At 41.5% G+C, this 24,197-nt stretch overlaps 1 protein-coding gene across 2 annotated transcripts in view; it reads left to right on the plus strand.

Moving 5' to 3' along the window:
• dym (dymeclin) overlaps window positions 1-24,197 on the plus strand; it is a 361,807-nt gene that overhangs the window by 110,977 nt on the left and 226,633 nt on the right. For both annotated transcript variants that reach the window (XM_059989749.1, XM_059989750.1), the window contains exon 7: window positions 12,941-13,066. In XM_059989749.1, coding sequence (XP_059845732.1) covers window positions 12,941-13,066 — 126 coding nt within the window. The remainder of the gene's footprint in view (window positions 1-12,940; window positions 13,067-24,197) is intronic.

The raw sequence follows: 24,197 nt of genomic DNA on the forward strand, positions 1-24,197 counted from the left end.
GGATCTGTTCTGGGACCTCTGCTTTTTGAGATTTTTATTAATGACCTGGATGTGGGGTAGAAGGGTGGGTTGGCAAGTTTGCAGATGACACAAAGGTTGGTGGTGGTGTAGATAGTGTAGAGGATTGTCAAAGATTGCAGAGAGACATTGATAGGATGCAGAAGTGGGCTGAGAAGTGGCAGATGGAGTTCAACCCAGAGAAGTGTGAGGTGGTACACTTTGGAAGGACAAACTCCAAGGCAGAGTACAATTAAATGGCAGGATACTTGGTAGTGTGGAGGAGCAGAGGGATCTGAGGGTACATGTCCACAGATCCCTGAACGTTGCCTCACAGGTAGATAGGGTAGTTAAGAAAGCTTATGGTGTGTTAGCTTTCATAAGTCGAGGGATAGAGTTTAAGAGACGCGATGTAATGATAATTACAGCTCTATGAAACTCTAGTTAGGCCACACTTGGAGTACTGTGTCCAGTTCTGGTTGCCTCACTATAGGAAGGATGTGGAAGCATTGGAAAGGGTACAGAGGAGATTTACCAGGATGCTGCCTGGTTTAGAGAGTATGGATTATGATCAGAGATTAAGGGAGCTAGGGCTTTACTCTTTGGAGAGAAGGAGGATGAGAGGAGACATGATAGAGGTGTACAAGATATTAAGAGGAATAGACAGAGTGGACAGCCAGCGCCTCTTCCCCAGGGCACCACTGCTCAGTACATGGCTTTAAGGTAAGGGGAGGGAAGTTCAAGGGGGATATTAGAGGAAGGTTTTTCACTCAGGGAGTGGTTGGTGCATGGAATGCACTGCCTGAGTCAGTGGTGGAGGCAGATACACTAGTGAAGTTTAAGAGACTACTGGACAGGTATATGGAGGAATTTAAGGTGAGGGGTTATATGGGAAGCAGGGTTTGAGGGTCGGCACAACATTGTGGGTCGAAGGGCCTGTAATGTGTTGTACTATTCTATGTTCTACTTTCTATGTTCTATGATTCCCCTCTCACTCCCACTTCCCACTCTCAGTCCTCAATGATGACCCATATCAGAATCAGGTTTATCATCACTCACAATGTCATGAATTGTTTTTTAGCAGCAGTACAGTGCAATACATAAAATTAATGCAGTGCAAAATTCTTAGGCACCCTAGCTAAGTGCTTAAGTAAATAGACCTGGACCAATTTAATAGTTTGTCAGTGCATGCTTAATCCCATTGTTAAATTACTGTATCTTTTCAAAATAGTTAATGATCAAAGTAAATTTATTATCTAAGTACGTATATGTCACCGTATACTGCCCTAAGATTCATTTTCTTGCCGGCATTCATTGTAGAATAAAGAAATACAATAGAATCAATGGAAAAAAAAACAAGTGATTCTGTGGGTATTGGTAATCCAGAGCAACGTATACAAAATGCTGGAGGAATTCAGCAGGTTGGGTAGCATCAGTGGAAACGAATAATGTGTCGGCGTTTCAGGCCTGATGAAGGACCTTGCCTGAAGCATCTCCCCTTTATTCCTTTCCATAGAATCAATGAAAAACTACACTCAAGGAATCACTGACAAGCAACCAATGTGTTAAAGAAGACCAACTGTGCAAATAAAAGGATATAGTAAATAAACAAGTAAAATAAATAATACTGAGAACTTGAGTTGTGGAATCCTTGACAGTGAATCTGTAGGTTGCTGAATCAGTTCTATTAGTTGACTCATTCTGAGTGTTGTTGGCTCAGTCACTATGGTAACGTAGGCTAATATGAAGTACCAAGGCTTCCCTCTCTAAACAGGCATTATTTCCTGTCTCTTATCAATTATTATTTGATGTTAAGCACTTGGAGACTACTGAATCCCTTGCTTCAATTTGTAGTTAATCTTTTAGTCTAGTAATTGGCTTTCAGGAAGGATAATCATAAAGCCTGGTTCCTGTGTGATTTTTGAATTTATTTATTTAGAATTACTCCTTTGGCAACATTCTGCAATTAAATAAATGGTTCTTCAGGTTAACCTTTAAAAGTGGAAACAATGAGGGCTCTGATCTGGGAAGTGCTTGATGTATTGGTGATAGTGAGGTGTTGACTACAGAGTTAGAAAAAGGCCAATTAATATCGTGAAGGATCCCACCCACCCTGCCGATGGGCTGTTTGTCCCACTCTTATTAGGGAGGAGGCTATGTAACATCCACGTCAGGACCACCAGATTCAAAAACAGTTACTTTCCCCAATCAGAGAGGCTGATCAACATGTCCACTCCTCCACACCACCAACCACCGCTACTTTATCGTTTCCTGTCAGAGTCACCTTATGTACAGACGCTTCTGTGTCTAGCGTCACTTTATGGGCACACAGTCAATCCATGTATATAAACTATTTTAGTTTTTTTAACTGCACCGAATCCGGAGTAACAATTATTTTGTCTCCTTTACTCTTGTGTGCAGGAAATGAATCCTGAATCTTGAGCAAAAGGGTGGGGATGCTTTGCATCACAGAACAAGAATCTGATATGAATCTGATCCTTTCCTCAACCAATATGTGGTTCACATGCAGTTCTAAGTGCCTTTTGTCTGACATCTGTTGTACAGTTGATAGAAAAGATTCAATGTGGAAATCGCTGAAATGGGAAACAAAGTGGCACAGTTAGTAGAGATGCTACCTCATAGCTCCAGTAATTCAGGTTCAGTCCTGCCCTCGGGTACTGTTTGTACGAATCTACTCATTCTTCTGTGAACTTCTAGGCTTCTGTGTGTTGTGATCTTATTTCACATCTCAAACATGTGCAGGTCGTTCAGCTAGTTGACCATGGTCAGTGAACATAGCTGAGTTGTAGATCCTGGTGAGAATTAAAGGGACTGTGGGGAGAATGAAGTGGGTTACAAAGGATGGGTGTGTGGTGAACTGTATGGACTTGTGGGCTGAGGGGCCTTTTTCCATACCATATGTCTCTAAAAACAGGAATTGTACTTCAGGGCATCCATTGTCACAGAGAAACAGAAATAAAAGGCTAAATGTTCTGCGCAGAGAAAAACAGATAAAAGGGTAAATATTCTGGGGCGGAAACTTACATCAGAAGTCCAGGGTACCAGATATTTTACCTGCCTTTTATCTCTCTAATACCAGTGCAATGAGGGAAGATCTCATTGAAACCACCTATCAAATAACAATTGTTAATAACAGCTAATTCATTCTCCTTTGCACTTGTGTACTGGAAATGATATTAAACAATCTTGAATCTTGAACCTTTGACAGTTGCAAGCATAGGTGATTCTGCAGATGGTGGAAAAAAAACACTGAAGGATCTCAGCAGGTCAGACAGCATCTATGGAGGGAAATAAGCTTTTGGCTGAGACCCTTCATCAGTTCTGGAAAGGATGGGAGCTGAAGGCAGAATAAGAAGGTGGGGAGAGGGTAAAAGTGCATTCTGGGAGGTGATTATGGCTCTAAGATTATCCACCATTTAAAAACATTTAATTAGAATTATGACTGTGTTTCAATTTGCTCTATTAAAGCAAGGTGAAAACAGTGTAGGGCCTCCAGATTAAAACTCAATTTGTGTTAGTTTTGTACTGTCTTGATTTCAGTGGTTCTTCACACAAGACCTTGATCAGTTGAGAACTGGGTAGAATGCTGAGAAGCAGGACCTCAGGATAGTAATTTCTGGATTGCTGCTTGTGCTAGGCGCCAGTAAGTGTAGAAACAGGATGATTTGGCAGATAAATGCGTGGCTGAAAAGCTGGTGCAGGGGGCAGGGCTTCAGGTTCTTGGATCATTGGGATCTCTTCTGGGGAGGTATGACCTGTTCAAAAGGGACGGGTTGTAGCTGAACCCGAGGGGAACCAATATGTTTGTGGGCAGGTTTGTTAGAGCTGTTGGGGAGGGTTTAAACTAATTTGGCAGGGGGTTGGGAATTGGTGTGAAGGGACTCAGGAAAGGACAGATGGTTAAAAAAAAGTAAAGATAACGTGCAGTCAGACTGTCAGGAAGGGAAATCAGGTGATGGGACTTAGTTGCAGCCAACAGACTGAGTATCAAATTATTAGGGATGCAGAATCAGAAAGGATAGCAAATACAGTACTCAGAGTGTTGTATCTAAATGCGCGTAGTATAAGAAATAAGGCGGATGATCTTGTTGCAATCATGATATGGTGGCCATCACTGAATCGTGGCTGAAGGATAGTTGTAGTGGGGACTGAATGTTCAAAGTTATATGTTGTATTGGAGGGAGAGGAAGGGAGGCAGAAGGGGTAGTGTGGCTGTGCGGATAAAGAATTGCATCAAATCCGTAGAAAGATGTGACATGGGATCGGAAGTTGTTGAATCCTTGTGGGTTGAGTTAAGAAACTGCAAGGGTAAACAAGGACATTGATGGCAGTTATATACAGGCCTCCCAACAGTGGCTGGGAGGTGGACCACAGATTACAACAGGAAATAGAAAAGGCGAGCCAAAAGGGCAATGTTATGGTAGTCACGGGAGATTTTAACATACAGGTCGATTGGGAAAATCAAATTAGTAATGGATCTTAAGAGAGTGAGTTTGTTGAATGCTTAAGAGATGGCTTTTTAGAGCAGTTGTCATGGAGCCTACCAGAGGATCAGCTATACTGGATTGGGTGTTATGTAATAAACTTGAGGCGATTAGGGAGCTTAAGGTAAAAGTACCCTTCGGAACCAGTGATCACAAATTGATTAAGTTCAACTTGAAATTTGATAGGGTGAATGTAAAGTCTGATGTAGCAGTATTTCAGTGGAGTAAGGAAAATTACAGTGTATGAGAGAGGAGTTGGCCAAAGGAAATTGGAAGGAACTGCTGGCAGGGATGTCAGCAGAGCAGCAATGGCATGTGTTTCTGGGAAAAATGAGGAAGGTGCAGGACATACGTATTCCAAAAACAAAGAAATACTGAAATGGTAAAATAGTACAACCATTGCTGACAAGGGAAGTCAAAGCCATTGTAAAAGCTGAGGAAAGGGCATACAACAAAGCAAAGATTAGTGGGACGACAGAGGATTGGGATGTTTTTAAAATCCTACAGAGAGCAACTAAAAAGTCATTAGAAGGGAAAGGTGAAATGTGAATGTAAGCTGGCAAATAATATCAAAGTGGATAGTAAAAGTTTTTTCAAATATGTTAAAATAAAAGAAATGAGAGTGGATATAGGACTGCTAGAAAATGAGGCAGGAGAAATAATAATAGGAGACAAGGAAATGGCTAATGAAGCAAATGAGTATCTTGCATCAGTCTTCACTGTAGAAGACACTAGCAGTGTGCCTGTAGTGTGTGAGGGAAGAGAAGTGGGTGCAGTTATTATTACAAGGTAGAAGGAGCTCAAAAAACTGAAAGACCTAAAGGTACATAAGTCACCTGGACCAGATGAACTGCACCCTAGGGTTCTGAAAGAGGAAGCATTAGAGATTGTGGTGGCATTAGAAATTATCTTTCAGAAATCATTGAACTCTGGCACGGTGCCAGAGGACTAGAAAATTGCAAATGGCACTCCACTCTTTGAGAAAGGAGGAAGGCAGCAGAAAGGAAATTATAAACCTGTTAGCCTGACCTCAGTGGTTGGGAAGATGTTGGAGTCAATTGTTAATGATGAGGTGATGCAGTATTTGGTGGCACAAGACAAGGTAGTACAAAGTCAGCTTGGTTTTCTTCAGGGAAATTCCTGACTAACGAACCTGATGGAATCTTTTGAGGAGATTACACAGTGGCATTCAAAAGTTTGGGCACCCCTGGTCAAAATTTCTGTTACTGTGAATAGTTAATTGAGTAGAAGATGAACTGATCTCCAAAAGTCATAAAGTTAAAGGTGAAACATTCTTTTCAACATTTTAAGCAAGATTAGTATATTATTTTTATTTTGTACAATTTTACAGTGGAAAAAAAGGAAAGGAGCACCATGCAAAAATTTGGGCACCTGAAGAGATTTGAGCTCTGAGATAACTTTTACCAAGGTCTCAGACCTTAATTAGCTTGTTAGGGCTGTGGCTTGTTCACAGTCATCATTAGGAAAGGCCAGTTGATGCAAATTTCAAAGCTTTATAAATACAGGTATCCCCCGCTTTACGAATGTTTGCATTACGCCACTTCGCTTTTACAAAAGACCTACATTAGGATTCTGTTTTTGCATTACAAAGAGGATTTTCGCTTTGACAAAAATTTTTCCCATATAAATTAATGGCTCTCTGCCTTACACCGTTTTGGCTTAAGAAAGCTCTACCTTTGTAAAGGGGGGGGGGGAAGACACACCTGTACCCTGACTCCTGAAACCTTGTCCCAACAATCAGCAACTATAGGCTCCTCTAAGCAGCTGCCTAGCACTCTGAAAATTAAAATAAATGATGCCCACAAAGCAGGAGAAGGCTATAAGAAGATAGCAAAGCGTATGAGGTAGCCGTTTCCTCAGTTGGTAATGCAAATAAGAAATGGCAGTTAACAAAAATGGTGGAGGTCAAGTTGAGGTCTGGAAGACCAAGAAAACTTTCCGGGAGAACTGCTCGTAGGATTGCTAGAAAGGCAAATCAAACCCCCCGTTTGACTGCAAAAGACCTTCAGGAAGATTTAGCAGACTGTGGAGTGGAGGTGCACTGTTCTACTGTGCAGCGATACCTGATCAAATATGACCTTCATGGAAGAGTCATCAGAAGAAAACTTTTCCTGCGTCCTCACCACAAAATTCAGTTTATAAAGAAACATCTAAACAAGCCTGATGCATTTTGTAAGTGAGTTCTGTGGACTGATGAAGTTAAAATAGAACTTATTGGCCAGAATGAGCAAAGGTATATTTGGAGAAAAAAGGGTGCAGAATTTCATGAAAAGAACACCTCTTCAACTGTTAAGCGCAGGGGTGGATCGATCATGCTTTGGGCTTGTGTTGCAGCCAGTGGTACGGGGAACATTTCACTGGTAGAAGAATGAATTCAATTAAATACCAGCAAATTCTGGAAGCAAACATCACACCGTCTGTAAAAAAGCTGAATATGAAAAGTGGATGGCTTCTATAACAGGATACTGATCCTAAACACACCTCAAAATCTACAATGGACTACTTCAAGAGGCGTAAGCTGAAGGTTTTGCCATGGCCCTCATAGTGCCCCGATCTAAACTTCATTGAAAATCTGTGGATAGACCTCAAAAGAGCAGTGCATTCAAGACGGCCCAAGAATCTCATAGAGCTAGAAGCCTTTTGCAAGGAAGAATGAGTGAAAATCCCCAAACAAGAATTGAAAGACTCTTAGATGGCTACAGAAAGCACTTATAAGCTGTGATACTTGCCAAAGAGGGTGTTACTAAGTACTGACCATGCAGGGTGTCCAAACTTTTGCTTTGGGCCCTTTTCCTTTTTTTGTTGTTTTAAAACTGTAAAAGATGGGGAAAAAAAACGTAATCTTACTTAAAATATTTCAGAAATGTGTTTTCTTTAACTTTAGGCCTTTTGGAAATCAGGTAATCTTTTACTCGTTTAGCTATTCACAGTAACAGAAATTTTGACCGGGGTGCCTAAACTTTTGCATGCCACTGTAAGTAGGATAGATAAAAGAGATGTAGTGGATGTTGTATATTTGGACTTACAGAAGCCTTTGACAAGGTGCCACATGTGAGGCTGCCTACCAAGTTAAGAGCCCATGGTATTACCATGGTTAGAGCATTGGCTGAATGGTGGGAGGCAGTGAGAGGGAATAAAAGGATCTTTTTCTGGATGGTGACTAGTGGTGTTCCGCAGGAGTTGGTGTTGGGACCACTTCTTTTTATGCTGTATATCAATGATTTAGATAATGGAATAGATGGCTTTGTTGCCAAGTTTGCAGATGATATGAAGATTGGTGGATGGGTAGGTAGTGTTAAGGAAACAGGAAGGTTGCAAAAAGACTAAGACAGAATAAGAGAATGGGAAAGCAAGTGGCAAATGAAATACCATGTTGGAAAATGTATGGTCAGGCGCTTTGGTAGAAGAAATAAATGTGTAGACTATTTTCTAAACAGGGAGAAAATCCAGGAATCTGAGATGCAAAGGGACTTGGGAGTCCTTGCGCAGAACACCCTGAAGGTTAATTTGCAGGTTGAGTCAATGGTGAGGAAGGCAAATGCCAGGTTAGCATTCATTTCAAGAAGTCTAGAATACAAAAGCAAAGAATGATGCTGAGGCTTTATAAGGCTCTGGTGGGGCCTCGTCTTGAGTATTGTGAACAGTTTTGGGCCCCTCTTCTTAGAAAAGATTGGATTGGCATTGGAGAGAGTCTAGAGGAGGTTCACATGAATGATTCCAGGAATGAAAGGGTTATCATACAAGGGACGTTTGATGGCTCTGTGTCAGTACTTACTGGAATTCAGAAGGTTGAGGGCAGATCTCATTGAAACCTTTTGAATGTTGAAAGGCCTAGACAGAATAGATGTGGAAGGGATGTCTCCCATGGTGGGAGAGTCTAGGACAAGAGGGCACAGACTCAGGATAGAGGGGCGCCCTTTCAAAACAGAGATGTGGAGGAATTTCTTTAGCAAAAGGGTGGTGAATTTGTTGCCACATGCAGCTGTGGAGGTCAGATTGTTGAGTGTATTTAAGGCAGAGATTGATAGGTTCTTGATTAGACATAGCATCAAGGGGAGATGGCTGGGAACGGGAGTTGAGGAGGAGAGAGAAAAAGGATCACCATGGTTGAATGGCAGAGCAGACCTGATGGGCCAGATGACCTAATTCTTCTCTTATGTTTTATGGTCTTGATGCCACTGATTTATCTCTCTTGATTCAATTGTGGTAACTAAGCAATAACGTAGCTGAAAAACAATTTAAAAGAGTTTAATTATGTGTATATCTGCTTGATTGGTTGGTTTTGATATTCAGAATCAGAATCAAGTTTAATGGCCCTAGCATATTTCATGAAATGTGTTGGTTTAGGACAGCAATACATTGAAATACTTAATAATAAAAACTACAAAATATAAGAAGTGCATATAAAAACAGAGATTTAAATAAGTAATGCAAGAGATAAGGAAAAAGTACTGAGGTGTTCATTGTCCATTCAGAAATCTAATGGCAGAGGAGAAGAAGCTGTTCCTGAAACATTGAGTATGTGGCTTCAGGTTTCTATACTTCCTCATGGGTGATGTGGTCTTTAATGATGGATGCCACCTTTTTGAGGCATTGCCTTTTGAAGATGTCCTGAATGCTGGGAAGGCTAGAGCCAATGAAGGAATTGGCTGAGTTTACAAACTTCTGCAGCTCTTTTCCAATCCTGTGCAGTGGTTCCTTCATACCAGACAGTGATGCAGGTGCTTAGAATGCTTTTCACAGCACAGTTATAGAAATTTGTGAGTGTCTTTGGTAACTTAACAATTCTGCTCAAATTCCTAATAAAATATAGCTGTTGTCATGCATATTCTGTACCAACCATGTCAAAGCTGTTTCTCTTTAACTCCCTGAAGTTTCGCTATTTTTCCCTTTTACATTAGTGGTGTTAGTATTTCATTCTCTTTTCAGAAACTGATGTACAAATACAGTGCCTTGAAGAAGTATTCAGCCCCAATCCTTTGTTCACAAAAATGAGTACTACAACCAGAGATTTTGATCAATTTAACTGAGAATTTTTATTTGTGAATCACATGTTCCTATTTTCACAGTAGACCCAAAAAACAGGGAAAATAGTAAAGCATGAAAACTTAAAATTCGAAAACTGAAATGTCAGCAGTTCAGAAGTATTTATCCCCTTTGCTCAATTTTTAGTTGAACCACCTCTTGCAGCTATTACAGCCAGTAGTTATTTTGGATATATCTCTAATAGCTTTGCACAAAGTGATGGTGCAAGATTTGCCCATTTCTCTTTGCAAAATTGCTCAAGCTGTGCCAAGTTAGTTTGGGAGAGGTGGTGGACAGCAATCGAGACTTTTCCAGAGATGTTCGATTGGGTCAAGGTCAGGACTGTCTGTGTCACTCAAGGACATTAATTTTCTTCATTTGAAGCCACTCCATGGTTAATCTGCTAGTGTGCTTTATGTTGTTGTCCTGCTGAAAGATGAACATTCTTCACCAGTTCAAGCTTCTGGCAAAGGCTAGGAGGGTTTTATCCAGGATCTCACAGTATTTCACAGCATTAATCTTCCCATCAACTAACCAGATTTCCAGTCCCATTGCGTGATGCTACCTCCACCATACTTTACAGAAGGGAATGGGATTTTCTTGTTGATGCACGCAAGATTTATGCCGTATGTACCACTAAAAAAATGTATATCCTTACCCATAAAGACTTGGCAAAGCATCACCTAGAAGATCTGTACTGATGTGGAAGAGAGTATTGATGTAGTTGGATGAGACTAAAGTGGACACTAAGCAGTACCTGTGGCAAAATCTAATACTTCATATCAGCCTGGTAACATCATCCCTACTGTAAAATATGGTGGAGGTAGGTTCATGCAATGGGGATCCTCTTAAGCAGGAGGGACTGGAAATCTGATCAGGTTTGAAAGGAAGATGAATGTGCTAAACACAGATAGATCCTGGATAAAAACCTGCTAGTCTCTGCCAGATAGCTTAAGCTAGGAAGGAAGTTTGTCTTTCAGCAGGACAATGACCTAAAGCACACAGCCAGAGCAACCATGGAGTAGCTTCAAATGAAGACAATTGATATTCTTGAGTTGCCTTAACCTGCCTCATCTTAACTTGATCGCACATCTCTGGCAAAACCTCAGGATTGCTGCCTACCTTCATCCCCCAAGTAACCAGGCACTTGAACAATTTTGCAAGGAAGTGTGGGCAAATCTTGCTCTATCACATTATGCAAGGTAATAGAGACTAATGGTTGTAATAGTTGCAAGGGGTGGTTCAACTAATTATTGAGAAAGGGGGAATGAATACTTTCGAATTGCTGTCATTTGAGTTTTTGAGTTTTTAGTTTTTCATGGTTTACAATTTTCCCAGATTTTTGGGCTCTACTGTGGGGGAAAAAAAGGAGCACCTGTTTCACAAATAATAATTCTCAGTTAAATTGATAAAAATAGAAGAATGAGGGGGGACCTCATAGAAACATTTTGAATGTTGAAAAGCATGGACAGAGTGGATGTGACAAAGTTGTTTCCCATGGTGAGGGAGTCTAGTACGAGAGGGCATGACTTAAAGATTCAAGGACTTAAAGATTCAGAACAGAGATGCGAAGAAACTTTTTTTTAGCTAAAGGGTGGTGAATCTGTGGAATTCGTTGCCACGGGTGGCAGTGGAGGTCAAGTCACTGGGTGTATTTAAGGCAGAGATTGATAGGTATCTGAGTAGCCAGGGCATCAAAGGTTATGGTGAGAAGGCGGGGGAGTGGGACTAAATGGAAGAATGGATCAGCTCATGATAAAATGGTGGAGCAGATGTGATGGGCCGATTGGCAGTCTTTTGCTCCTTTGTCTTATGGTCCTATGATCTAAAATCTCTGGTTGTAATACTCTCTTATATGAAAAAAAAGGTTGGGGGCTGAATACTTTTTCAAAGCTCTGTATATTCCACTATAAAAAGAAATTGTTACTAATTATTGAATATCACACATAAATAAGGTAGCTAGAAAATCATTAAGACCAAAAAAACCATAAGATTTAGGAGCACAATTAGGCCATTTGGCCCTTTGAGTCTGCTCTGTCATTTCATCATGGCTGATCCAATTTTCCTCTAAGACCCATTCTCCTGCCTTCTCCCTGTAACCCCTCATGCTCTGACCAATCAAGAACCTATCAATCTCTGCCTTAAAGATACAGAAAGACTTGGCCTCTACAGGTGCCTGTGGCAAAGAATTCCAAAGATTCACCATTCCCTGGCTAAAGAAATTCCTCCTCATCTCTATTCTAAAAGGTCATCCCTCTGTTGTGAGGCTACGTTCTCTGGACCTAGACTCTCCCACTATATGCAACTTTCAATTAAAGTTGATTGGTGTTATGATGTTTACTGGAAAGCCAAAGCTAAAATTAAGAGGTTAAGGACATGATCAGGTGATTTGTGGAAGATAAAAATATGGCATTAAAAAGAAATTAGAAGTAAGAATATTTTGAGTTGTCACTGTAGTCTAGTGGTTAGTACAACGATATTAGAGCTCGGCGTTGGAGTCTGGAGTTCAGTTCTGACGCATTCTGTAAGGTTTTTGTATATCCTGCCTGTGACTGCATGGATTTCCTCCGGGTGCCCTGGTTTCCTCCCATGTTCCAAAAACATACTGGTAAGTAGGTTAATTTGGTCATCATAAATTGCTGGGTGGTGAAGCTCATTGGGCTAGAAGGGCCTGTTCTATGCTGTAATTCTAAATGAAGAAATAAATACACACATAAACAAGCATTGAAGAAGTAATCCTGAATTGGTTCAGAATTAGATAAATGATATGGATTAAAGTAACATTCTGTTTTTAATTAAGCAGAGAAAGGTAAGGTGGTCTCTTTATGGCATGCCACACAAGCAGAGATAATGAATCTGCACAGCAAATTTGACATCTACATAAGTTTTTCTAGGGATAAATACTTAAGTAATCTGTATTACAATTTTTGTCTAATTTTCCTTGGGTTTACATTTCTCTTGCTGTTAGATTTGCCGAATATTGCACAGAATATTCAGCAAATCTGATGCTGTATCTGTGGATTTCATTGCTACAGACGGCAATGAACCCAAGTTATTGGGTTTATTTAAAGTGGAGGTTGATAAATTCTTGATTAGGTTACAGGGAGAAAGCAGGGGAATGAGATTGAGAGGGATAATAAATCAGCCATGATAGATTGGCAAAGCAGACTTGATGGGCTGAATGGCCTATGTTCCGCTCCTATGTCTTATGGTCATATAGAATATAAATATATTTTGTGACTAATATAATGAGTGCTTTATTTAAATGGACCATTAAAAACTATCTGTTTTACCTGTCTTATGTTTTGGTGCTTTATGTTGTATAAATTCACTTACAGCGAGTTATTGCAAGATGGCATGTTGATTTAAACTATTTTGATGTTTGCTTGCAGAGATATTACATATAGCATTCTTCTCGAGTCTGTGACCACCCTTTTGGTTCTACTGTCTTGCCAGCTATTCCAGAAAGAGATAATTCGAGAAAGTACAATATACAAGTACTTGATGCAAGGACAATGGTATGACGACTTTATTCGACTTTGCATGATTTAATTTAAGAGAAATATGTAAGTGTGAATAATAAGTTCTCAATCCTGACTTTGAAACCTCTGTTAATCTTGGAGGAGATCAGAGCAGAATCACTATGCATGTTTTCTGAGAAGATAGATATCCATTTCCTTTTGGTGCCAATTGAATGAGAAATATAGAAATGATCAGAATTGCAAATAGAAAAGTTAAAAACATTTCCTATGTTTCAGAAATTCAAATTCTAAACTTAGGATATGCCTATGGATCAATTGACTATGGCTGGGCTCAGTTTATTTGCTTAAAATGATTGAAATAATCAGGAAAAGCAGTGATAGGAATTAAGATTTTTCCAACGTTTTCCCCCCTTCCTTCCCTCTTCTTTGTTTTCCCACTTTGGCCACTTACCTTTCTCCTCACCTGCCTATAACCTCTCCATGGTGCCTCTCCTCCTTCCCTTTCTCTCATGGTCCTCTCTCCACTCCTATCAGACTCTTTCTTTTTCAGCCCTTTACCTTTCCCACCTATCATCTTCCAGCTTCTTACTTTATCCCCCTACCCACCTGGCTTCATCTATCATCTTCTAGCTTCTGTTCCTTCCTCTCCCCCACCTTCTTATTCTGGTTTCTTCCCCCTTCCTTTCCAGTCCTGAGGAAGGGTGTCAGCTTGAAATGTAACACTGGACCCCCTGCAGTTCGCGTATCGTCCCAACCGCTCAACAGACGATGCCATCACCATCACCCTCCACCTGGCCCTCACCCACCTGGACAAAAAAGACTCATACATTTGAATGCTGTTCATTGACTTCAGTTTAGCATTCAACACAATAATTTCTTAGCACCTGATTAGAAAACTGAAACTGCTGGGCCTGAACACCTCCCTCTGCAACTGGATCCTAGACTTCCTGACTGGAATACCTCAGTCAGTCCGGATTGGGAGCACCATCTCCAACACCATCACACTGAGCACAGGGCTGTGGGCTGTGTGCTCAGTCCACTGCTGTTCACTCTGCTGACCCACGACTCTGCAGCAATACACAGCTTGAATCACAGCAAGTTCGCCAATGACACAACTGTGGTGGGTCTCATCAGCAAGAATGATGAGTCAGCATACAGAGAGGAGGTGCAGCGGCTAACGGACTGGTGCAGAGTCAACAACCTGTTTCTGAATGTGAACAAAACAAAAGAGATAGTTGTTGACTTCAGGAGAGCATGGATCGACCACTCTGTGCTGAACATTGATGGCTCCTTCGTTGAGATCATTAAGAGCACCAAATTTCTTGATGTTCACTTGGTGGAGAATCTCACCTGGTCCCTCAACACCAGCTCCATAGCCAAGAAAGCCCAGCAGTGTCTCTACTTTCTGCGAAGGCTGAGAAAAGTCCATCTCCCACCCCCCATCCTCACCACATTCTACAGAGGAGGTATCAAGAGCATCCTGAGCAGCTGCATCACTGCTTGGTTCGGGAATTGCACTATCTCGGATCGCAAGACTCTGCAGCGAATAGTGAGGTCAGCCGAGAAGATCATTGGGGTCTCTCTTCCCGCCTTTACAGACATTTACACCACATGCTGCACCCACAAAACTAACAGTATTGTGAAGGACCCCACACACCCCTCACACAAACTCTTCTCCCTCCTGCCATCTGGCAAAAGGTACCGAAGCTCTCACGATCAGACTGTGCAACTGCCCTGCACTGTTTTCTGCACTTTATGTAGTCCTGTGCAGGTTTGCAGTCTAGTGCAGTTCTAATGTTGTTTTACGTAGTCTAGTGTAGCCTTATGCTGTCTCACATAGTGTAGTGTAGTTTTATGTTGTTTCATGTAGCATCAGGGTCCTGGAGGAACGTTGTTTTGTTTGTACTGTACCAGCAGTCTATGGTCGAAATGACAATAAACTTGACGACTTGACTGTTAATTCATTCCATAGACACTGCCAGACCTGCAGAGTTCCTCCAGCATTTTGTGTATGTTGCTCTGGATTTCCAGAATCTCTTGTGTTTAAGAGTTGAACTAATAGTGTTCTGGTAGGTCTTGTAAAATTCAAATTGTGCTCACTAAGTCAGAGGCAATAAATAGAAAGCAAAGGAACTGGAAAACAGACATAAAGTCAAAGTCAGGAAAATACTTAGTAGATCAGGCAGTGTCTGGAGAAGGAGACTGGTTTAAGATATCAGGCTTTTAAAACATTCAGAGGTACTATTTCAATGGAACAGGCTGGCCCTTGGCCCTGTACTGTAATGTTCCATGAAACACCACTTGGTCTGCCCATTGACTTGATAACAAGGGCTTTGACCTCATGGTTACTTGTAAAAGCATTAAGGGAGACTAGAGAAAAAAAAATTGCCAAGAATCTAAATATTAAATACATCACCAAATCGCTGAACTTGAGCATTTTGGAGAGAAGTGGATAAATATTTAAGCAACAAACAATATTTGTGAAACTTGGCAATTTTTTTCTGAAGGCAGTGCATTTTTTTCATGCACTTAATCTTTGATCACAAATTGCAGAATATTTTTTCAAGTAAAATTCAAAGTAAACTTATTATCAAAGTATACATATGTCACCATACACAACCCTGAGATTCATTTTGTTGTAGGCATTCACAATAAATCTAATAACCTTAGTAGAATCAGTGACAGACTGCACTAACTAGCGGACTACCAGTGTGCAAAAGACAGCAGACTGAGCAGAAACAAAAGAAAGAAATGATAATAAAAGCTATATAGGACCCTGGTCAGGCCCCACGTGGAGTACTGTGCTCACTTCTGGTCACCTCACTACAGAAAGGGTGCAGAGGAGATTTACAAGGATGTTGCCTGGATTGGGGAGCATTCCTTATGAGAATAGGTTGAGTGAACTCGGCCTTTTCTCCTTGGAGTGATGGAGGATGAGAGGTGACTTGATAGAGGTGTGTAAGATGATGAGAGGCATTGATTGTGTGGATAGAGGATTTTTCCCAGGGCTTAAATGGCTAGCATGAGAGGGCACAGTTTTAGGGTGCTTGGAAGTAGGTACAGAGGAGATGTCGGGTAAGTTTTTTTATGCAGAGAGTGGTGAGTCCGTGAAATGGGGTTATTTCTAAGGTAAGGACATATTCAGCACAGCTTTCTGGGCTGAAGGGCTTGTATTGTGCTGTAGGTTTTCTATGTTTTCTATGATAATAAATCTTATTTGAACTTTGATTTTTTTTTGCTACTTGTGATAAAATTCCTGAAGTGTTTATTTATTTATTTTCATTGTCTGCTTTATGCAAGATCCCACGAGCAGTGGTGATGACAGATGAATCCAAGCAGTTTTGGGCCTCTTGTCAAAAAGATGATACTGGCATTGGAGAGGGTCCGGATGAGATTTATGAGAATGATTCCACGAATGAAAGGGTTAACACATGAACATTTGAGGGCTCTGAGCCTGTACTTGCTGGAGTTCAGAAGAATGAGGGACAATCTCATTGTAACCTATCGAATATTGAAAGGCCCAGATAGAGTGGATATGGAGAGGGTGTTCTTACAGTGGCGGAGGTGGGGGGGGAGGGAGTCTAGGATCAGAAGGCTGAGCCTTAGAAAAGAGGAACTTCCATTTAGAACAGAGATGTGGAGGAATTTCTTTAGCCAGAGTGTGGTGAATCTGTGGAATTCATTGCTACAGACTGCTGTGGAGGCCAAGTCATTGGCTCTTGATTAGTAAAGGCGTTAAAGGTTGGGGGAGAATACAGAAGAATGGGGTTGAGAGGGACAATAAATCAGCAGTGATAGAATGGCAGAGCAGACTTGATAGGCCAAATAGCCTAATCTGCTCCTGTGTCTTATGTAAGCATAATAACATCAACATTCTTTGACAAAGGTTCTGAAGGTTTTAAGTAAAATGAGCCTGTATTTGTTTTCATTGTCTACTTTATGCAAGATCCCACAAGCAGTGGTGTTAACAGGTGAAGGTAATCATAAATCTGTAACTAAAATGAATGAAATGCAAATGGAATGGAAAGAGTCAATATTATTTAATCTTTTAACAAAATTTAGGATTACTTACAGGATTCTGCAATAAAATATCTCAGCAATTCCCCAATCGATAGACTTCTTTCTGCTGCTAAAAGTATTTGAGAATATTATAAATTCAAAAGATTCTGCAGATGCTGAAAATCCAGAGCGTCACACACAAAATGATGGAGGAACTCAGCAGATTAAGTAGCTTCTATACAGAGTAATAAACAGTTGTTATTTCAGGTTGAGACCTTTCATCAGCACTCGAGAGGAAGGGGAGAAGGGAAGCAAGAATAAGAAGTGGGGGTGAGAGGAAGGTGATAGGTGAAGCCAGGCGGGCGCTGGAGGTGGGGATGAAGTAAGAAGCTGGGAGTTTATAATATAACATTAGTATAACAATATTATAATATTTCTGTATTATTGTGGTATGTGATGATCCCTTGACATTAATCTACAATAACTAAGTCAACACAGTGACTGAAGCATCACAATTAGTATTAATGCTGATGGAAATGGCATGAAAATTAAACTCTATTCTTTGCTGATACTATTTACACCTGCCAGCTTCTGTTTGTGTTTAAGATTGAGTTCTGCTGTGATTCTGTACACTGTTTGTACGAAGGAAGTGATTATAGATTTCAGGAAGGAATAATTGAGGGTCCTCATTGAGGGGTCAGCAGTACCCAAGAGGAGGTATAGGAGTGTGAAGACACACACTCAACATTTTCGATAAGGTCCATTTACATCAAAAAGATTGGTGCACGGGATAATATACCACTGAAGATTGAGATGCCCTCGTTGCTACCATAAGAGAGGAGGTACTGCAGTCATTGTCATAGAGAAGCACAGCACAGAAACAGGTCCCTTGGTTCATCTAGTCCATTTAATCTGCCTACGTCCATCGATCTGCACCGGAACCAAAACTCTCCATACCCCTGCTATCCATGTACCTATCCAAACTTCTCTTAAAGGTTGGAATTAAGCTCACATGTACCTCTTGTGCTGGCAGCTTATTTCACACTCTCACAACCTTTTGAATGAAGAAGATTCCCCTCACATTCCCCTTAAACTTTTCACCTTTCACCCTTAACCCATGATCTCTGGTAGTAGTTCCACCCAACTTCAGTTGAAAAAGCCTGCTTGCATTTACCCTATTTGTACCCTTCATAATTTTGAATACCTCTGTAAAATTTTCTTTCACTCTTCTACATTCTAAGAAATACAGTCCTAACCTATTCAATCTTTCCTTATAACTCAGGTCCTCCAGACCCACCAACATCCTTGTAAATTTTCTCTGCGCTCTTTCAGCCTTGTTTACATTTTTCCTGTAGGTAGGTGACCAAAACTGCACACAATACTCCAAATTAGGCCTCACCAACATCTTACACAACTTCAATTTAACATTCCAATTCCTGTACTCAGTACATTGATTTATGAAGGCCAATGTGCCACCAGTAGCTTTCTTTACAAACCTATCTACTTGTGATGCCATTTTCAACAAATTATGGACCTGTATATCCAGATCCTTTTGTTCTACCACACTCCTCAGTGCCCTACCATCACTGTATAAGACCCACTCTAGTTGGTCTTACTGAAGTGCAAAAACTCGCAATAGACTGCATTAAATTCCATCTGCCATTTTTCAGCTCATTTTTCCAGCTGATGCAGATCCCTCTGGAAACAATGATAGCCTTCCCTGCTGTCCACTACACCCCCAATTTTAGTGCCATCCGCAAATTTGCTGATCCAGTACACCACTAGCCACAGGCCTCCAGCTAGAGGGGCAACCATCTACTACCACACTCTGGCTTCTCCCACAAAGCCAATGTCTAATCCAATTTACAACTTCATCCTGAATGCCAAGCGACTGAACCTTCTCCACTCTTTTGCCTCCATCTAATTTCCCCGAAAAACTCTGAGATTGGATAGATATGACCTTCCACACACAAAGCCATGTTTGCTATCCTTATTCAGTCCATGTCTATCAAAATACTTAGATATCCGGTCCCTTTGAATGCCTTCAAATAACTTTCATAGAAACATACAAAACCTGCAGCACAATACAGGCCCTTCGGCCCACAAAGTTGTGCCGAACATGTCCCTACCTTAGAAATTAGTAGGCTTACCCATAGCCCTCTATTTTTCTAAGCTCCATGTGCCTATCCAAAAGTCTCTTAAAAGACCTATCGTATCCACCTCCACCACCGTTGCCGACAGCCCATTCCACGCACTCACCACTTCCTGCATAAAATCTTACCCCTGACATCTCCTCTGTACCTACTCCCCAGCACCTTAAACCTGTGTCCTCTTATCGCAACCATTTCAGCTCTGGGAAAAAGCCTCTGACTATCCACACGGTCAATGCCTCTCATCATCTTATACACCTCTATCAGGTCACCCCTCATCCTCCATCAACTCCATCCTGAGTTCACTCAACCTATTCTCATAAGGCATGCTCCCCAATCCAGGCAACATCCTTGTAAGTCTCCTCCGCACCCTTTCTATGGCTTCCACATCCTTCCTGTAGTGAGATGACCAGAACTGAGCACAGTACTCCAAGTGGGGTCTGACCAGGGTCTTATATAGCTGCAACATTATCTCTCGGCTCCTAAATTCAATTCCACAATTGATGAAGGCCAATGCACTGTGCACTTTCTTAACCACAGAGTCAACCTGCGCAGCTGATTTGAGTGTCCTATGGACTCGGACCCCAAGATCCCTCTGATCCTCCACACTGCCAAGAGTCTTACCCTTAATACTATATTCTGCCATCTTATTTGACCTACCAAAATGGACCACTTCACACTTACCTGGGTTGAACTCCATCTGCCACTCCTCAGCCCAGTTTAGCATCCTATCAATGTCCTACTGTAACCTCTGACAGCCCTCCATACTATCCACAACACCTCCAACCTTTGTGTAATCAGCAAACTTACTAATCTATCCCTCCACTTCCTCAACCAGGTCATTTATAAAAATCAGAAAGGGTAAGGGTCCGAGAACAGATCCCTGAGACACCCCACTGGTGACCGACCTTCATGCAGAATATACCTGTCTACAACCACTCTATGCCTTCTGTGGGCAAGCCAGTTCTGGATCCAGAAAGCAATGTCCCCTTGGATCCCATGCCTCCTTATTTTCTCAATAAGCCTTGCATGGGGTACCTTATCAAATGCCTGGCTGAAATCCATATACACTACATCTACTGCTCTTCCTTCATCAATGTGTTTAGTCACGTCCTCAAAAAATTCAATCGTGCTCATAAGGCACGACCTGTCCTTGACAAAGCCATGCTGACTACTTTTAATCATATTATACCTCTCCAAATGTTCATAAATCCTGCCTCTCAGTATCTTCTCCATCAATTTACCAACCTCTGAAGAAAGCCTCACTGGTCTATAATTTCCTGGGCTATCTCTATTCCCTCTCTTGAATAAAGGAACAACATCTGCAACCCTCCAATCCTCCGGAACCTCTCCCGTCTCCATTGATGATGCAAAGATCATCGCCAGAGGCTCAGCAATCTCCTTCCTCGCCTCCTACAGAACCCTGGGGTACATCTCATCTGGTCTCGGTGACTTATCCAACTTGATGCTTTCCAAAAGCTCCAGCACATCCTCTTTCTTAATATCTACATGCTTAAGCTTTTCAGTCTGCTGCAAGTCATCACTACAATCACCAAGATCCTTTTCCATAATGAATACTGAAGTAAAGTATTCATTAAGTACCTCTGATATTTCCTCCAATTCCATACACACTTTCCCACTGTCACACTTGATAGGTCCTATTCTTTCACGTCTTATCCTCTTGCTCTCATTGGAATGTACCTATGCAGAACTCCACACAAATATCCCCTGAATATTTGCCATATTTCTTTCGTATTTTCCCTGAGAAAATCTGTTTCTAATTTAAGCCTCCAATTTCCTGCCTGGTAGTCTCATAATTCCCCTAACTCCAATTAAACGCTTTTCTAATTTGTCTGTTCCTATCTCTCTTTCCACTGCTATTGTAAAGGAGACAGAATTATGATCACTATCTCCAAAATTCTCTCCCACTGAGAGATCTGACACTTACCAACAACTTTCTCTACATCTCTCCACTAACTATTCTGGCACTCTTGTTCCCATCACCCTGCAAGTCTTGTTTAAACCCTACCATGTCGCATTAGCAAACCTTCCCACTAGGATATTAGTCCCCCTCTAGTTCAGGTGCAAACCGTCCCTTCTGTAGAGGGCACACCTTCCCTGGAAGAGAGCTCAATGATCCAAAAATGTTATGCTGTCCATCCTACACCAGCTTCTTAGCCACGTGTTAAACTGCATAACCTTCCTAGTTCTAGCCTCACTAGCACTTGGCATGGGTAGCAATCCTGAGATCATAATCCTGCAGGCTCTGCCCTTTGACTTAGCACCAAATCCCTGAACTCCCTATGCATTACCTCGTCACTGATCCTACCCATCTCAGTACATGGACCACAACTTCTGGCTGTGCACTTACTCATTTAAGAATGCTGAGAACTCGATACGAGATATCCCGGACTCTGGCACCCGGGAGGCAACCTACTATCTGGGAATCTTGTTCTCACCCACAGAACCTCCTTTCTGTTCCCCTAATTAATAAATCCCCTATCACCACAGCGTACTCTTCTCACCTTTCTTCTTCTGAGTCACAGAGCTGGGCATGGTAACTCTCCTCAGCTAGGCCATTCCTCCCCACCCAACAGTATCCAAAGTGATATACCTGATGTTGAGGGGAATGGCCACAGGGGTACTCTGCACTGGCTCCTAAACTGCTTTCTCCTTTCTGACTGTTACCCAGTTTCCTGTATTCTGCAACTTGGGTGTAACTACCTCTCTCTCTGTGTCCTATCTATTACCCCTTCAGCCTCCCAAATGATCCAGAGTTCATCCAGTTTCAGCTCCAGCTCCTTAACACGGTTTGTTAGAAGCTGCAGTTGGATACTCTTCTTGCAATTGTAGCGTCAGGGATACTGGTGGTCTCCCTGCCTTCCCACATCCTGCAAGAGGAGCATTGCACTATCTCTATTGTCCTAGCTGAGCAGATAGAAGGAAGCTTTCTCTGAGTGAAACCTCTCTTTGCTGAAGTCGTAAGATCATAGCTCAGACTACGTCCACTCAGACGACGAGCTTGCCCCTGCCTTCCTTTAATTTACTCCTACTAATTAATCCTATGAAGGGTCTTGGCCTGAAAAGTCAACTGTATTCTTTTTTCATAGATGCTCCCTGGCTTCTTGTGTTACTTGGAAATGTATAAGTAATAAATGTTGAAAAGATGAGTTGTAGAGACTTTAGGGCCTTTTGAAGGACTTGGCGAACTTAAATATTTAAATATGAAAACATAAGAGAGGGCATACAACAAAGCAAAAATTAATGTGAAGCTAAAAGAATCATTAGAAGGGATAAAATGAAATATGAAAACAAGCTAGCAAATAATATCAAAGTGGATAGTAAAAGCTTTTTCAAGTATGTAAAAAATAAAAGAGAGATGAGAGTGGATATAGGACCACTAGAAGATGAGACAGGAGAAATAATAATGGGGGACAAGGAGATGGCAGATGAACTAATTGAGTATTTTGTATCAGTCTTCACTGTGGAAAGCACTAGCAGTGTGCCAGATATTGCAGTGTGTGAAGGGAAGAGAAGTGAGTTCAGTTACTTTTACAAGGGAGAAGGTGCTCAAAAAGCTGAAAGATCTAAAGGTGCACAAGTCACCCAGACCAGATGAACTGCACCCTAGGGTTCTGAAAAAGGTAGCGTTAGAGATTGTGGTGGCATTAGAAATGACCTTTTAAAAATCATTGGACTCCGGCATGGTACCAGAGGACTGGAAAATTGCAAATGTCACTCTGCTCTTTAAGAAAGGAGGAAGACAGCAGAAAGGAAATTGTAGACCAGTAAGTGTGACCTCAGTGGTTGGGAAGTTGTTGGAGTCATTTGTTAAGGATGAGCTGATGGAGTACTTGGTGGCACAGGACAAGATAGTACAAAGTCAGCATGGTTTCCTTCATGGAAAATCTGCCTGACGAACCTGGTGGAATTCTATGAGGAGACATGAGACTGCTTACCAAGTTAAGAGCCCATGGATTTACAGGCAAGTTACTAACATGGTTAGAGCATTGGCTGATTGGTAGGAGGCAGCGAGTGGGAATAAAATTATCCTTTTCTGGTTGGCTGCAGGTAGTGTTGAGGAAACAAGTAGGGTGCAAAAGGACTTAAACAGATTAGGAAATGGGCAAGAAAGTGGCAAATGAAATATAATGTTGGAAAATTCACTGTCATGCACTTTGGTAGAGAAATAAATGTGCATACTATTTTCTAACCAGGGAGAAAATCCAAAAATCTGAGTTGCAAAGGGACTTGGGCGTCCTTGTGCAGAACACCCTGAAAGTTAACTTGCAGGATGGGTCAGTGGTGAGGAAAGCAAATGCAATATTAGCATTCATTTGAGGAGGTCTAGAGTACAAGAGCAGGGATGTGATGCTGAAGCTTTATAAGGCACTGGTGAGGCCTCACCTTGAGTATCGTGAACAGTTTTGGGCCCCTCTTCTTAGAAGAGATGTGCTGGCATTGGAGAGGGTCCAGGGGAGGTTCAGAAGAATGATTCCAGGAATGAAAGGATTATCATACAAGGAATGTTTGATGGCTCTGGGTCTGTACACACTGGAATTTAGAAGGATGAGAGCAGATCTCATTGAAAGGACTAGACAGAGTAGATGTGGAAAGAATGTTTCCCAAGATGAGGAGGTCTAGGACAAGAGGACAGAGTGTCAGGATAGAGAAGTGCCATTTAATACAGAGATGCAGAGAAATTTATTTAGCCAGAGGGCAGTGAATTTGTGGAATTTGTTGCCACATGCAGCGATGGAGGCCAGGTTGTTGGGTGTACTTAAGGCAGAGATTGCTAGGTTGTTGATTGGACATGGCATCAAAGGTTATGGGGAGAAGGCCGGAAATTGGGGTTGAAGGGGAGAAAAAAAAGGATCAGCCATGATTGAATGGCGGAGCAGACTCAATGGGCCAGATGGCCTAATTCTTCTCTTATGTCTTATGGGCTTGTGGTCTTACATTTAAAGTCGATCTTGATGGATTCTTAATTAGTAAGAGCATCAAAATTTATGGGGAGA

This window comes from Hypanus sabinus, chromosome 14, assembly GCF_030144855.1.
Source record: "Hypanus sabinus isolate sHypSab1 chromosome 14, sHypSab1.hap1, whole genome shotgun sequence".
NCBI lineage: Eukaryota > Metazoa > Chordata > Chondrichthyes > Myliobatiformes > Dasyatidae > Hypanus > Hypanus sabinus.